Below are 15,955 nucleotides of genomic sequence, written 5' to 3'. Positions count from 1 at the left end.
ACAGAAATTAAACACACACACACACACACACCTGTTCCCCCTCTATACAATTTAGGATTTGTGACTGCACTTTTAAAATAATAGAAATACAAGTGTAATTAGTTTTTTCAGTCTATTGGGCATTATAAATTACAATCAAAGGATTCTTTTTAAATTATATTTTAATTTGAATATTTTTTTAAAAAAAATCCATACATTTTTAAATGCCCATAATGTTTGTTTAATACAAGCTGTTTCCAAAATTCTTATTTCTTGTATTAATAATGAAATTCCACCATTCCTTGTAAAATAATGATTCACTACTTTGGCTTGGCATACAATTGATTTTATCAGAGATTTTTTTTCAAGTAAAGTTCTTATTCTACCATCTATTCATTGAAATATCTATTTCCATTGTTCAGTAATAACCTAATTGGTGATATATATAATAACTGAGTTATTTTCTAATTTATTCTGGCCATCAAATATGTGTAGCAAACCTACCGTATTTTCCGGCGTATAAGACGACCCGGCGTATAAGACGACCCCCTACTTTTAAGAGGTTTTTCAAGGTTTTTTGTCTTATACGCCGGAAAATACTTACATGCCCTGCCCTCCCTGTCCGTCGCAGAGGAGGCGAAGGCCCGACTGGCCCCGCCGGCCCTCCCACTGCTCCCGCGCTTCTGCTGGCCCCCGAGACGCAGCGTTTCCCGGGCGGCAGGCAGCGCCGGAGGGCAGCCGCCACCCACCACGGCCGGCGCCCCTCCTGCTTTCCCCCCCCAGGCCTTGAACTTCTCCCATTTGGCGCAGGGCAGGGCAGCTCCGCCCACAGCCTCTTTTTCATGTGCCGCTTCCCTCTCACGGTCGGCCGAGGCGTGCTCGGCCCGGGCTCCCAGTCCCTCTTCCCGACCGGCTTCCCGCCCTGCCCCTCATGGAGCTGGACTGGGCGTGCAGCCTCTCGGTGTGGCTGCTTTTCCTGGGCAGCCTGGCGGTGCGGCTCCTGCACTCGGACCTGTTGCTGAGCCGGCGGCTGCTGCTGCGCATGGGGCTGCTGCCCCTCAGCGCCGCGCTCACGGCAGCTGCCTGCTGGCTCGTCTCGGCCAGCACCGCCCGGCGGAAGCGCAGCATCGGACGGGAGCAGGACTTCCCTGCCGGCTCCTGTCCGACGCGAGGGAAGAGCGAGCCGGCAGGGAGGGCGTCGGACGGGAGTCGGCAGGGCAGTCCTGCACACGCGCGCACTCCCCAGCTACTAAGAAGCAGCCGGGGAGTGCGCGCGTGCACAGGACTGCCCTGCCGGCTCCCGTCCGACGTGAGGGAAGAGCGAGCCGGCAGGGAAGTCCTGCAAACGCACGCGCACGCAGGACTTCCCTGCCGGCTCCACGCTCTTCGCTCTTGAGGCAGCTGCTGCCTCAAGAGCGAAGGGCGTCGGACGGGAGTCGGCAGGGCAGTCCTGCACACGCGCGCACTCCCCAGCTGCTAAGGAGCAGCTGGGGAGTGCGCGCGTGCGCAGGACTGCCCTGCCGGCTCCCGCCAGACGCCACCCACTGATTTTCCGGCGTATAAGGCGACTGGGCGTATAAGACGACCCCCCAACTTTTGAGAAGATTTTCAGGGGTTCAAAAGTCATCTTATACGCCGGAAAATACGGTAGCTTTGGCAAAAAACTTAATCTATTGATTAATTGTGTAAGACATGTACAGTATAAGATAAAAAACACAAGGTGAAAGAATATTCCTTTTGATCTTGCTAGCATCTCAATGAAAATTGAAAAAATACATGTGAAATTGTTATTGAAATCAGATGCTAACAATGTGAAGTTTAAGAAGTATTTCCTATATAGATTCTGATAAAAATTGTTCATGCTGTCACAGATTCCTAAATAATACCATCAAATTGTTCCTCTAAGTCCCAGTCTTCTTTTAGCCCTCACCATAATATATTTCAAAAAACTTAAGATTCAAGTTTTGTGGGGGGAAAAATACAATTTTTCAAAAAGAGATAGATACCTCAGATTTCCCTTTTTGTGTGTGTGTAATATTCAGTTGATCTGCCACTCAGGAAACTGGGAATTTTTGTTCCAATTGTTGATCATATTTTTTAATTTATAATATATAGTGGAAGTTTTTATAGAAAACTTTATTTTGTAAAGACCTTTCCTTGTTCAAAATTTCAGTTGTATGTAGTCCTAGTTATATATAGTCCTTTGTTATAATTTGGGTATGTTATCAATAGAAGTGGAGGTGAGATGCCTAGAATAAAATCTGAAAACCTCATCTTGGAAATTCAGCAGATTACATAATTTCGTTAGCGATTTCCGTTTTTTAAATTTTGGAAAGGTGTTACTCAGATTCTGTAAATGTTAAATTTAGCTGCTATCTTGTATTGAGAAAGCAGTACTTCAAAAGTATACCACGTTAGATTTTGGGAGAGAGAGAGAGAGAGAGAGAGAGAGTTTGTCTAAAAATCTTACAAATTCAGTATTGATATTAACTATGTTAGCAGTTAGTTGACCTTTAGAGTCTTGGATTGAATCTCCCATTCTAAATTCTAAATATTAACTTTCCATTGTTACCTTTCCAAAATCTTTGCACTTTAAAATTTAAATCAGATTTAAATAAACGTATTAGTGCCTAGAGTAAAATATTGTTTATTAAATGTTTTTTTATATTGTATATCCTCTAAGTTTCTTGTAACTTAACAAAAGATATTGCATAACTAAATATTCTATTTTTTTATTGTATCCCCAAATCTTGTCTTTCCATGAAATAAATTTACAGGTATCAATCATAAAATAACATGTTGCTGCTTTGGATACTTTGCGCCTTAAAAAATATTCTGAATTTATTCTGCGTTTCTAAGAATAAAATATTTGTTGCTTTGTGCCATTGACAGTCTCATCATGTCCATCCCCCTTCACACACATCTTCCATTTTAACAATCCCCAAGTTCTTAATACCCTTGTTCCCCTACATAAGAGCTCCTCCTCCCTTTCAATCTTAGACTAGGGATTGTAGGACCCCACTCGGCTCCTAAGTGGGGAAGAGTTTTGCTGTTTCCTCATCCTCTTCGTGGTTTCTGCAACTGTATCTGAAGATTAATTCCTGTTGCCAGTGTCAGAAGAAGCATTCTTCAGGATTTGTTCATGTCCTACCATAGTAGGACTTACCTCTTCTCGGGTTTCCACATTACAAGTTTGAACAGAAATATCAATTTTTAACAAATCCCCATTAAACATATTAATACTTTCAGAGATGTGCCCTAAATCTTCTTTTACTGAAATAAAGGACTTTCCCATTTCAACGTCAGATCACGTTTACATCTTTTAAAAGTTTGGTAGCCTTAGACTCTTCTTTGGGATGATATCAGTTACACAAGGAGGCCCTGTGTTGCTGGTTTCACCCTTACTGGGGTGAATCTTCTATGGAGGGTAACCAGATGTTATTAGCGGTAGGCCATACTTTAGTCTCGTGTCCCTCTTTTCCACTAGGAGAGGGTTGCCAATTGTCTATGCTTTGATCCCTTTAGTTTGTTGTAAAGCACCTTCCTAGATGGTTTATGTTTCTTAAATGCTTTAGAACGGAATTCAGTAGTTAATAATAGTTTCCGATGCTTCTGCTTCATAGGGCAAATTGAGGGAGGAGCAAGGCATTCACCCCTCTTCAGTTGAGGCGTTAAAGGCTGTCTGTCTGATGTGACAAACCCTTTGTCGTATCCATTTCTTGATGTTCCCAGTGCTGATTGAGAGCTACCGAACTAGAAATGGCCAAAAGCAGTCAGTAACCGCCACCGTATTTTAATAGAAAGTCAATCAATTTCCCACAACCCGATCCTCAGAGAAGTTCTAAAGTAAGCAGAAAAGTAAACAAATGACAGGTGGCATAAACAAAAGATAGAAGGGCAAACTGATGGCAGCGAACTCCTTTTCTATAATCAGACCAGCCATACTGATGTTTTATTTCAACTTTGATGTTTATTTTAAAACGGAAGCCCAAGGTCTAATCTCCAAGACAAATTTTTGTTAAACTCAATTTCATTCGCTGCTGTCTATAGCCAAACTCATTCACCATCATAGAGTTAGTAAATGTTGGGAGGATCTAATACTTAACAGAAGTTAATAGACGTTTTAAGACAAAATACTTAACTGAAGTTACCAATCTCTGTACAAAGTAGGCTTAAACAACGAAACTAGAGACTATTAAAAAAAAATCCTCATCTGCAGTCAAGTAGCCACTTAGTTTACAGCTTTGATAGCTTAAACAGATTTAGGCCAATAGAAAGGCAAGAGGCTCCAGACGCATAGTGGATTTCTTTCAACATGCCGCACCACTCTTTCTTCTCATCGTCATACCTGCAGGAACAAAGAGTTATATAAGTGGGGCCCTTTAGCTTTTTTCCAAGCCTGTCTTCTAAAATCGGTGCCCAGTAACTCCCAAGTTTCTTTTTTAGCATCCTTTTCTTACAGTAACGCAGATATTGTAGGATAATTGCTAGTCTAAGAATGTAACAAGCTACCCAAGGAAACAGACATTCCAATATGCCGTCATCCTTCTGAATGCCCGTCTCGGAAAAGGAATATTAACCCTCATCTGCTTTGGTTTCTGAATCTTGCGTCTATCTAAAATCCCCAAGTGCTTCAATTTGACTGAACTGTCCTTGTCTTTTCTGCCAACTCTTCACTCATTTCTATCTTCCTGTCCTCAAAGTTTGCTTCCCAAGTTTCTGACTAACAACTACAGTTAGTTCATGTGTTTTCAAATGCTGTCTGTATCCAATGAACATTTTCTACTCTCATGCATCTGTCTGCATGTGCTCCTGATCTCCTTCCTTCCTTCCTCCCCTCCCCTCCCCTCCCCTCCCCTCCCCTTCCCTCTTTCTATCTCTGTCTCACATACGCACAAGCTTTCAACCAGGATTTCCTGGGCACTGTTATAGCTGTTGCAAGGAGCGCAGAGGTGCCGATGGGAATAGCTCTTGGCCCTGTAGCAATGGGACCTTAATGCGGGGTTAGGAGGGCAGCTGCCCTTAGCCTGCCCTGCCAAGCACACAGCTGTACTTTACACTGTGAAGCTGCAGTGGTGGTGCTTCCCGGGAGAGGAAGCCTCAGCTTAGGTCTCAGCTGGAATCATCTTGCTTCCTCATTCTCACAGATTGCTGGGAGTCAGCATATTCTATTTATTATTTTTTTTAATCCCACCTTTGACTACTTTTTAAGTAACTCAAGGTGAGAAAAATGCATAGTACTTCTTCCTGCTCTTATTTTCTCCATAATAACCCTGTGAGGTCAGTTGGCTGAGCGATTGGCTCATTATTATTATTATTATTATTATTATTATTATTATTATTATTATTATTATTATTATTATTATTATTATTATTATTATTATTATTATTGGCTCATTATTATTATAGAGCCTTGGTGGAGCAGTGGGCTAATGCCTCCTTAAGTAACACCAGCTGCCTGCAATTAGTGCAGGTTCGCATCCCACCAGGCTCAAGGTTGACTCAGCCTTCCATCCTTCCGAGGTAGGTAAAATGAGGACCCAGATTATTGGGGGCAATTAAGCTGACTTTGTAATAATGCTGCTTGGGGTGTGTGTGAAAGCCCTAATAAGCAGGCATATACATAGAATGAAGGCTACTGCTAAGCTTGTAAGCCGCCCTGAGTCTTCGGAGAAGGGCAGAATATAAATGGAATAAAAATAAAAATAAAAATAAATAAATACTGCATTCTTTACTATATGCATCACAAGAGTTTTAAGAGTCTTTTGTAGCCATACATGAAAAGGCTCAGGCATCTGCATTTGAGATCCCTGCTTTCAAAGTCTCCAGTAAGAGCAGGTACACCTTTTTAAGTTTGGTTGGCTCAGGATGGATTTTCAGGAAGGTAGCCTCCCTGTCACGGGCGTCCAAAAACGTTACCTCGCAGTGCTGAGGCAGGCATTATTTTAAGGCCTGTTGTGAAAAAGTTGTGGGCAAGTGGGAGTTTCCTGAAATCGGTGATAGGAATTAGAGATGAGCACAGATGTCCTTTTGAATCCAGACCATGCTGTGCCAAAACGAAAACTTGGTGCACTCAGGAAAAATATACAGTAGCTCTCTATGAAAAAAAAATGTTCTGCATGCAGTCCTACCATGTAATTTGATGTTTTTAATACCATACTTTTATGAGAGAATATTAAAATTATGTACTATGTAGAATATGTTCAAGCAAAACCAAAAATAGGCAACATAAAATCAAGTCTTCACTTAATACTTCTAAAGATTTTAGTGGAGTTTTACTCTTATGTTATCTTACATATAACTAATATGAATAACTGGAATCTTTTGAGCTAGCCAATTGAAAATAATATATCTATTTGAAACAAACTTACTTCCAGATGTCATTAATTTCATGAGGAGCAAATTCTTTGGATTCAAGCTGAATCATTGCAAAGCCTCCAATCGCATACAAGGATCCAGACAATTCAACTAAACTAATGGAACTTCTCTCCTGGGGGAATTCTGGCATAACTTCCCACCTGCAATTTAATGAATAAAACATTCAATTTTGGAATATGACATTTGAGTATAGTATGTTTTTAAAAAAAAGAAAAAGAAAAGAGGAGGGGGTATCTGTAACATGCCCCTGAAGATCATCTGAAGATGTAGTTGGTGCAGAATGCAGTGGATAATTTGAGACATACCACAGTATGTCCTTGTTATATCACCGTTTTACAAATTGTGCCGGTTCCTATTAGATTTGCAAGTGCAACTCAAGGTGCTGTTTATCATTTACAAAGCCCCAAATAACACATACTCACTCAGGTAATTTGCAGACATACATATTTCCAGTTACTTTTGCCTGTCCCCACTTACTGTTTCATATTGGGTACCCTCCAGGCCCCCCTCTTCAGACAATACCATTTGATGGCATGTGGGGGCACTTGCCTCTCCCTAACCCTCCTGCCAGAGATTTGGATGGCCCCAACCCTGTTAGCATTCAAGAAAACTTTAAAATATGTCTCCCCCCCCCCGTGAGGTGTTTAGTCAGGATGGGAGATAGAGCATGTGGCTTTATGCTCTTGATATGCTGGCTTTTGGATTTGGGGTTTTGTTAACTGATATTCATTGCAATATTGTTTATTTATTTATTTATTTATTTATTTATTGATGCGATTTATATCCCGCCCTATCTCCCGAAGGACTCAGGGCGGCTAACAACAAAACATATAATAAGTACAGAAATCAAGATAAAAATAAAATTGAAATCATCTGTGCAATAAATTAAAATTAAAGAATTAAAAAATAAATTAAAAATTCTAAATATAAATTAATTAAAATGCCTGTCAGTCCAGGTCAGCCTGGTGGAACAGGAGTGTTTTGAGGCCGCGGCGAAAGGATTGGAGGTTTTGGGCCATCCGAAGCTCAGGGGGGAGCTGATTCCATAGGGCTGGCGCTCCCACAGAGAAGGCCCTCCCCCTGGGGGTCGCCAGCCGACATTGCCTAGCTGACGGTACCCTGAGGAGGCCCTCTCTGTGTGAGCGTATTGGACGATGGGAATTTGTTCCCGGCAGCAGATGGTCCTGCAAGTATCCCGGACCTAAGCCATGTAGGGCTTTAAAGGTAAGTACCAGCACCTTAAATCTTAGCCAAGTTATTTGATTATGCTGTACTATTTCCCCTCTTTTTAACAAAAGGAAAAGGTAACAGTTGCAGCATCTTGTAGGCAATGTGGACAAGTAAAAATACCTTTACGTACCTGAATGTATTATTCTACCAGGAGAGATATTTCTAAGCGCTTTAATTAACAGAATACATAACACTGCATTGCACTAAGAACTGTTTGTTTTTTTAAAAACGAAATAATTTGTCAGAATGAAACAGTTTTAAGAAGTGGACTGGCTGAATAAAGTTAGATGTACATTAATAAAGAACAAACAGATTCAATTAAAGCATATAGTTCTGCTGAAAAGAGTATGACCATCTACGAAAAATGTTCAGAACCTATGTAACAACGTGCTTTACATGCACATACCCGCATGCATGCTCACGCACGCACGCACACCTTTCCTTAGATCAGATCATACAACACAGGACCGGCTACAATGTTTATAATGCTGTATCCTAGTAATTGATATTTCCAGACCAGTTCACAATACAGATAGTCCTCAATTTATGACCTTCTCATTCAGCAATAATTCACAATTACAACACTGCTGAACAAGGGGAGTTTACCGCGGGTCTCCAAAAGTTGCTGCCATTGGAATGTCCCCATTGTCACTTGATCATGATTTGGTGCCTGACAACTAGCTCATACTTACAACTGTCGCAGCATCCTGCAGTCATACAATCATAATGTAGGATCCTCCTTGCCGACTTCCCACAATTAAACTGGAAGAAGGCTGTGAGTCACTCCCGGTCCTTTTTTGCTCACCTACCCATGATCTGTACTGCCAGATACTAGGACAATATTTCTACCATTTAAAGACGTTGATTGCATTTATAAATAAAGGGGCAAGGATTCTGATAGGCCCCAAAGAAAGTACTAAGGGTGGCCCGGAACTGTGCTATTAAACAAGAATAGACAGATTGTAGACTGACTTGTTAGTGGTGAGATCAAGGGCTTCAACCGAAGCCGAGAGGCCTTCTTCAGTCACACCTCCGGCGATGACAATTTTCCCTTTATGGATGGCAACACCAAACATGGAACGGGCCACTTTCATGGGAGGCAGATCACGCCAGTCTCCCCGCTTGGAATTGTATATGAATACTCTGTTTGTGCATTTTCTGTATACAAGAAGAAAATCGAGAGTTTATCCAGAACAAATACGGGACTAAAAAGTTTCATGTAGCATTTGAATAAGTCTTCCTTTCTTTTCTTTTTCTTTTTTATATATTTAATAGTAATAGTGTTTGTAGTTATCCTATATGAGCTAGAGAGTGATAGATTTTAGAGTTTGTGGTTGTTAGCATTTGGATGTTTATGATTGTTTTTTTTTTGTTTTTATACCCTGTACTTAGCTCTGGGAAGTCGGGGGGGGGAGGGAAGGGGGGAGGGGTAGGGAGGGATGGGTATGGGAAGGGGAGGGGGGATTGTTAAAGATAAAATGTATGTTAAAACTTTTCAATAAAAAAAAAAAGAAGAAAATCGAGAGTTTGAAAAACGGGGACAACAGCAAAGATCGAAACACATACTTAAGACAAACTGATTGGGTGCCAGCCAGTTCTGCAGTGATCTGCGAGAAAGTCCTTGAAAAAAATGGGGAAGAAATGCCGCTTGGGGAAACATCAAACAAGAGAGGGTTCAACCTGCAACTGCATAATGGGCAGAGACAGAGTCTCAGGAGAGACTCTCCCTAACCTCTCAGGCTGTGAAACAGACATGTCAAACACAAGGCCCGGGGGACGGATCCGGCCTGCAAAGTGGTTTCATGTGGCCTGCAAAGCCATCCTGGAAACAGTGAGGGAACGGCTCCCACTGCCTTGGCACTTGCCCCAGTCCCATCTCCTTCTGCCGGAGACCCTCAGATCTGTCCCACTCCTGCCCAGGCCCCCATAGGCACCCTTGATGCAAACAATGTAGAGCTGGCCATGCCCACCCAGTAGGCCATACGCACTCTAGCCACGCCCACCCAGTAGGCCACGCCCACCCTGGCCATACCCACCCGGCCCCGAGGGCAACCGCAATGCTGATGCGGCCCTCAATGAAATTGAGTTTGACACCCCTGCTGTAAAAGGAGACGGGGCAGAAAATCGGGCTTGCAAGAGTCTGTTAAGGTAGCTTTACAATAAAGTAGAAGGAGCTCATCTGGTCATATTTCTTGTCTGATGTACATGGGTGATAAGTCACTGACTCAGCTGGATGGGGACACAGACTACCCCTGCAGGCAGACCATCCCAAATGCCCGATTTTTAACAATGCACTAATGAAAACTGCTCTCAATTGCTTGCTGACCTGCCCGATGCTATTTTTAAAAAAATCCTTTGATATGCGCTTTGTTCTATACATATGTAATATTCTCTGCTGTACTTTCTTTCGTTGACGGGTACCCATTAACAAACAGTATATGCCCACTGGGCAATAGATAAACAACTAAAGTTGTTTTGTTTTTCAGGGTTTATAGAGTAATTGCAACACTTGTGATACTGAGTTTTCAGAGTACAGGATAAAAATATAAAAGCTGCTACTGGTCCTGTTAGTTTGGAGAGTATTTGTATCTCTGTAGTCACGGTGTACATTCTGTTGTGCCTTGTTGCTGTTGAACTTTTCAGAGCTCAAAAAGGATTGCTTCCTTTGTGTTCCTATGGGAAATTTGTAGCGTTCTCAATTTTTAAAATAATACCTTTATTTGTGAGTTATTTTGAATTTTTGTATCACTGGGTTTGTGCCTAAGGAATGGCTTATTTTTATTCTTCAAAAATCAATATCGTTCTGTTAGCTTTCATGCCTATAATGTTACTTGGAAGTACAATTTACTTTTGCCCTTAAACACTTGTTACACTACTATCCTCTGATTTACTGGATGATAAAACTGCAAATCTAAACACTTGTTAAAATCACTGAATAGTTCTACGCTACAGCAACATCTTCCATCTGAATGTTGCAGGAATGGGGCTTCACACTTCCAAAATCAGCGCTAAATAGTGGTCGAAACTTCACTCATCTTGGAATGTCAAGTCTGGGCCAATACACATACAATATACAGATCAGCCAGCAGCTCTTCAAAGCCTTCTCCTTCCTTGCGATGAAAATCTGCATTGATCTTGAAAGCAACTAAGGTTTACCCTGACCTCAGCTGCAAGCCTCAGCTGTTAATAGGATTTTAACCAGAGCAAATAGTTGTGTGGGATAATTTGGGGAGGGGAATACTGGCCACACTCTTGACGCTGTCCAGTACTCACTTATCATCTGTCTTTCCTCCAAGGCAATATATAGCTCCATTGTGTGAAGCAATAGCATGGCCATACACTTTCAGGGGGAGCTTTTTGACTTCATTCCATTTGACTGACCTGGAAGGGAAAAGGGAAGTCAGTGAGGCTTTTCAATCTAACAGGCAGTCGATTAGAAACCTCGTCAAACAAATCAGCGTTAAGCAACTTACTCTGGATCGTAACATAAGACCGAATCCAGAGACTCCTCAGTTTGGAGATCTTTGCCCGCAATTACATAGATTTTGTTCTCGGATTCTCCCAGCCCAAACAAGCATCTGGCAGAAGGCAGGGGAGGCAGGCCAATCCATTCAGATGTAATGGTATCCAGCTGGATTAACATGTAGAATGAAGATGGTTAGCAAATGTGCCGTGCGTATTAAAAACAGCTCACAGCAGCATTGTATAAACGTTTTAGCACATCCCATCGCTTTTTACTTTCAGATCTGGAAACAAGCACGTTACGTCTTAACCCTGAGACATCTGGCTGCCACCATTTCCCCCATCTCTTTTCCATCCCCCTTCCATGTATTTGTGGGTCCCAATGCATCCTTTGAAAATCACTCCGCTGAGTCCTTCAAGGCTTTAGGGCAGGGGTAGGCAGGCAACCTTGGCTCTTTTATGACTCATGGACGTCAACTCCCAGAATTCCTATGCTGACTCAGCTATGCTGACTCAGGAATTCTGGGAGTTGACGTCCATGAGTCATAAAAGAGCCGAGGTTCCCTACCCCTGCTTTAGGGCACGGGTGTCCAACCTCAATGACTTTTAAGACCTGTGAACTGCAACTCCCAAATGGCCGGCTGGGGAATTCTGGGAGTTGAAGTCCACAGGTCTTAAAGTGGCCAAGGGTGGCCACTCCTGTAGATTTTTTTTTTAGGCAGAACCTATGTTGAGTTTTGCTTTTCTTAGGCTTTTCAATTTCCTTAGAATGCGAAGCATTTGCCTCCAAAGCTCAGCCAAAGCACCCCGAAGAGCAAACTGAGTTGAAAGATTTGCCCCTGCAAAAAAGAATGTGGTACTCTTTCGTGGATGGGAGCATATGTGCAAGGAATGAAGTCCACTTCTTTAAAAGTGTCAGCAGTTGCTTTAAAGGAAGGCAGGCTGGCTTTGCTTTCTGAGTTTAAATTAACCCTTTTTCATTTCTATCAGATCTTATAAGTATAGATTATGAATTGTTACTTGATCCTAACTCATGTGAACGATAGGGCTTGTTAAGACATTGTTGATTATTAGTTAGAAAGAAAATGGGCAGCGTGCCTAAATGTTCCCATTGACTTCTTCCTGGAAAGGTTCCTTGCCTTACTTACATTCTTTAGATTTTCTTAAAAAATTCTTTTTTAAAAAAAGGGTTGAAGCTGACATGGTCCAAAGTAAAATGTGGTCTCTTACCACAGTGCTTCCCTTAATGTCTCTGGACTTACATTCCTCATTAATGTAAGAAAATAAAAATGGGTGGAGGCTGTTCATCGGCTCATCAAAGAGGCAAAGAAGAGGTGAGGTGGGTGAGGGCACCTTGAGGGCTGCAGAGAGTTGGTGTTTCGTTACACCAATCTGTAGATCCTTCACTACCCCAAAGTGCCCTTTTGCTTACACAACTGTCTGAAAACATATTCCTAAATGTACTGGCAAGCAAACATGGAGGGTTTTTTTCCCCCATCAGTTTTTGGGCAATGATGTGTAAGCTTTTGAAAAGGCTTAACACTCCAGTAAAAACAGAAACTCCATAGAACATCTGTCTCTCTTTCCCTGGGGGATATCATTAGATTTGTTTGTCCTGGACGGCCCCAGTCCTCTCTACCAATAAATAAAAGCAAAATTTGTCTATCTCTGCATTAAACTATGACTTAGTAACACTATAGTTCAGGGGTGTGAAACTCAATTTTATTGAGGGCCGCATCAGCATTGCGGTTGCCCTCAGGGGGCCGGGTGGGTATGGCCAGGGTGGGCGTGGCCTACTGGGTGGGCATGGCTAGAGTGCATATGGCCTGCTGGGTGGGCGTGGCCAGCTCTACATAGTTTGTATCAAGGGTGCCTATGGGGGCCTGGGCAGGAGTGGGACAGATCTGAGGGTCTCTGGCAGAAGGAGGGTCTCTGGGCCAGGGCCAAGGCAGTGGGGGCCGTTCCCTCACTGTTTCCAGGATGGCTTTGCGGGCCACATGAAACCACTTTGCGGGCCGGATCCGGCCCCCCGGGCCTTGTGTTTGACATGTCTGCTATAGTTTAATGCAGAGAGGGGCAAATGTTTGACAATAGTGTAATGGACTTTATATAGAAGACTAGTGAGATGATTAAATGTAATTTTATGTTCCCAAATACATAAATCTATCTACATGTACTTAGGAGGAATTATTTTTTGTATATCTCTTTCTTATTTTGAAATGAGCAAGGAAATGTGTAAATGGAAGAGCTCCATGTGAGACAAGCAATGAGTAAAAATAAGGAGTCAAGAACATTTTTTCAAAAAAACACACACCAAGGACTTCACTAAAGTCTACACAGTCTCATTCAGACATTCATTTGAACAAGGATACAAAAAGATTGTGTCCAGTTCTTATTCACAGTTGACAGAAAAATGAAAGAGCTTGTGTAATGACAACTATGAGTAGTTTCTTTCAGGCCTTTTGCCAAAGGTACTAACGAGACAGGACTGGGCATGGCCACCAGCTGACTTGATTCAAGTGTTTAAATACCCATCTGATCAGTGATTGTAGAGCAGACATAACATCTCTTATGAAACCAACACAGGTTCATTATCACCCTGCACACAAAGATAATGTTTTAGCAGAAAAATGCACAGAGGAAACTGGATTAGAACACGCTACTGTTCTAAAGATTCTCCAGAAATCACGCTACAACTAATAGGATATAAATTATTGATACCCTTTTGCATGTATGTGAATACATCCCGGAACTGGAAAGAATAAAAAAGAGGCACTAAAGATCTACATAGATGTTAATATTTTTAACACATGGAACTATTGTCTATTTTCTTATCCTGAGTTAAAGAAATAAAGGTATACCTGAAAGAAGTATGACTGGAAAGGCTGTTCCTTGTTCTCTTCATTCACATACAATCCTCCAACCACATAGACCTGCTTTGGCTTTGTGACTATGCTGGAATGATTTCTGGGAATCTGTTCCGAGAGCGCTGCTAAATAACACTCGTTTTCCGTAGGGTCATAAGCTACAGTCGCAGTGTCATTGATCAAAAGAATGAGATCTTTAACAAACATCCCGTGCCTTGGAACATCATTTAGGAAGCCGGGGAGTAAATTTTCATCCCCTATGTCCCCGTTAACCTCTCCTTTGGCTGACTTTCCTGCGTCTTTTGTAGGTTCAGGCAATTTCCCACCAAAGGCATCTTTAATAATTTTAATTTTTTTTGAAAGGTCTGGGCTGCTTTTAACGATGTCTTCCTTCTCAACGTGGTCCTTGAAGTACTTCTCCTCCATCAGGCGAAAACGGATACAGTCAAAGACTTCTCCGAGACTCTTCACCCGGTTCTCCTTATCTGACTTGACCCATCTCATGACGGCTTCGAAAACGACTTCCTCCTTTTCAACATTCAGACTGTCTGGTGAAATAACTGAAATGAGTTCATGGGGAGCGAGTTGCATGAAGTCCTCCTCTTTGCAAATTTTCACAAAGTGGTCAGACACAAAATCACGGGCAGACAAGGCAAGTCTCGGGCAGTCAAGGAGGAGACCTAACCTAAGTATGGCCAAGCAGTTGCCAACAGCGAGTCTCTTCTGAAGATAAGAAACGCAGACAGTAAAAATAGATGGAATTTGAAAGCGGCTAGCCAAAGCAAAAATCTCTTGCACATTAGACTCATTAAGGTCGATAGTTGCAGAATAAAGGTATTTCACAATCATATCAAGGATAGCCGGGTCAACATTATCCAGCACTACTTCTTTCTTTTTATCTTCACTTTGCTCAGATAAGAAGAACTCGCGGAAATAAGGACTACAAGCCGACAAGATCAGTCTGTGACATGGCAAACTTTTATCCCCTGCTTTTAGGGAGCAGTCAACAAACTTTTTCTCTTCGAAAAGCTCCCTAAGGCCATCTTGAAGAAGAGTGGATTGATAAAGTCGAAGTTCTTCAGTAAGTTCTCTCTGGGAATCCATTTTCTGGAAGGCTTGGCTACCACAGCACAAAAGAAACCCCTCTTGTCGGTACCTAGGTCTGCCTGAAAAAGGCAGATCAATGTAGATTGCCCTGCTTGAAGCTTCTGTAATTTAATCTAGCCAACTAAATATAGTACAGAGTTTCACTAGCTGGAATTCAGAATGGATGGTGTTGGAAAATGGAGCGTGCAGCTGTCGTGGGTCGAAAGAAGCAACTGTTCCTTTAGTCACTAGGGAATCAGTTTTACTTGTTACGCACGCTGAATGATGGAGGTTACTTGTAAAGTATACTTAGCATTGTGACTTAGCAGCGGTGCAGAATTAGGTTTGAATGAAGTGACTAAGAAACTGGTCTCTATAACATTCGTGTCACTTAATACTTCAGCTCAAGTATGAACCCAAAAAGATGGAAGTTAGCAGGTGATGGCCAATAGCCAGACATGACTGAAACCTCCTATAAAGATTATTATTTCACCGAATGTCTTTAATCTAAATGCCTATAAAAAACAAATTCCTCCAAAAGTTGTGCTAGGGGATAAATTTGGGAAATTATTTTAGCCTATTACTAGAATTATTCACCTCATTGTTTTGTAACATGTGCAGTGATTTAAGATAAAATTAGGGTTGAGTCTCAAATAACAATCCAGGGAATAGCAGCAGTCTGGGCATGAATGCTCAACCAAATTAAGGATGTGTTTAGTATTATGTATGAATCTAAATAGGCTGAAAAGAGGAAAAGGGCTTAAGCTGAATCAATGAAATCGTAATAAAGCATTAAGTATTTGGGACCTTGAGTACTGTACTGTACTATAGGTAGTCCTTGACGTACGACCATTTGTTCATGACTATTCAAAATTATAACAGCACCAAACTGGGGGAACTTATGACCGGGCTGAGAAGCTGCAGCCATTGCATCACCCTCACAATTATGTGAT

At 41.9% G+C, this 15,955-nt stretch overlaps 1 protein-coding gene across 1 annotated transcript; it reads right to left on the bottom strand.

The window, feature by feature from the left end:
- Nucleotides 1-3,929: 3,929 nt before the first annotated feature.
- On the bottom strand, nt 3,930-15,453 carry KLHL41 (kelch like family member 41). The gene is made up of 6 exons (XM_081323244.1): nt 13,911-15,453; nt 11,061-11,218; nt 10,861-10,968; nt 8,560-8,745; nt 6,351-6,497; nt 3,930-4,327 (listed from the first exon to the last, which is right to left on the bottom strand). The coding sequence occupies exons 1-6, from the start codon at nt 15,018-15,020 to the stop codon at nt 4,216-4,218; spliced, it is 1,821 nt and encodes a 606-aa protein (XP_081179370.1). The 5' UTR covers nt 15,021-15,453; the 3' UTR covers nt 3,930-4,215.
- Nucleotides 15,454-15,955: the final 502 nt, after the last annotated feature.

This window comes from Vipera berus, assembly GCF_964194415.1.
Source record: "Vipera berus genome assembly, chromosome: 1".
Classification (NCBI taxonomy): domain Eukaryota; kingdom Metazoa; phylum Chordata; class Lepidosauria; order Squamata; family Viperidae; genus Vipera; species Vipera berus.
This window is presented reverse-complemented; position numbering and strand designations above follow the sequence as displayed.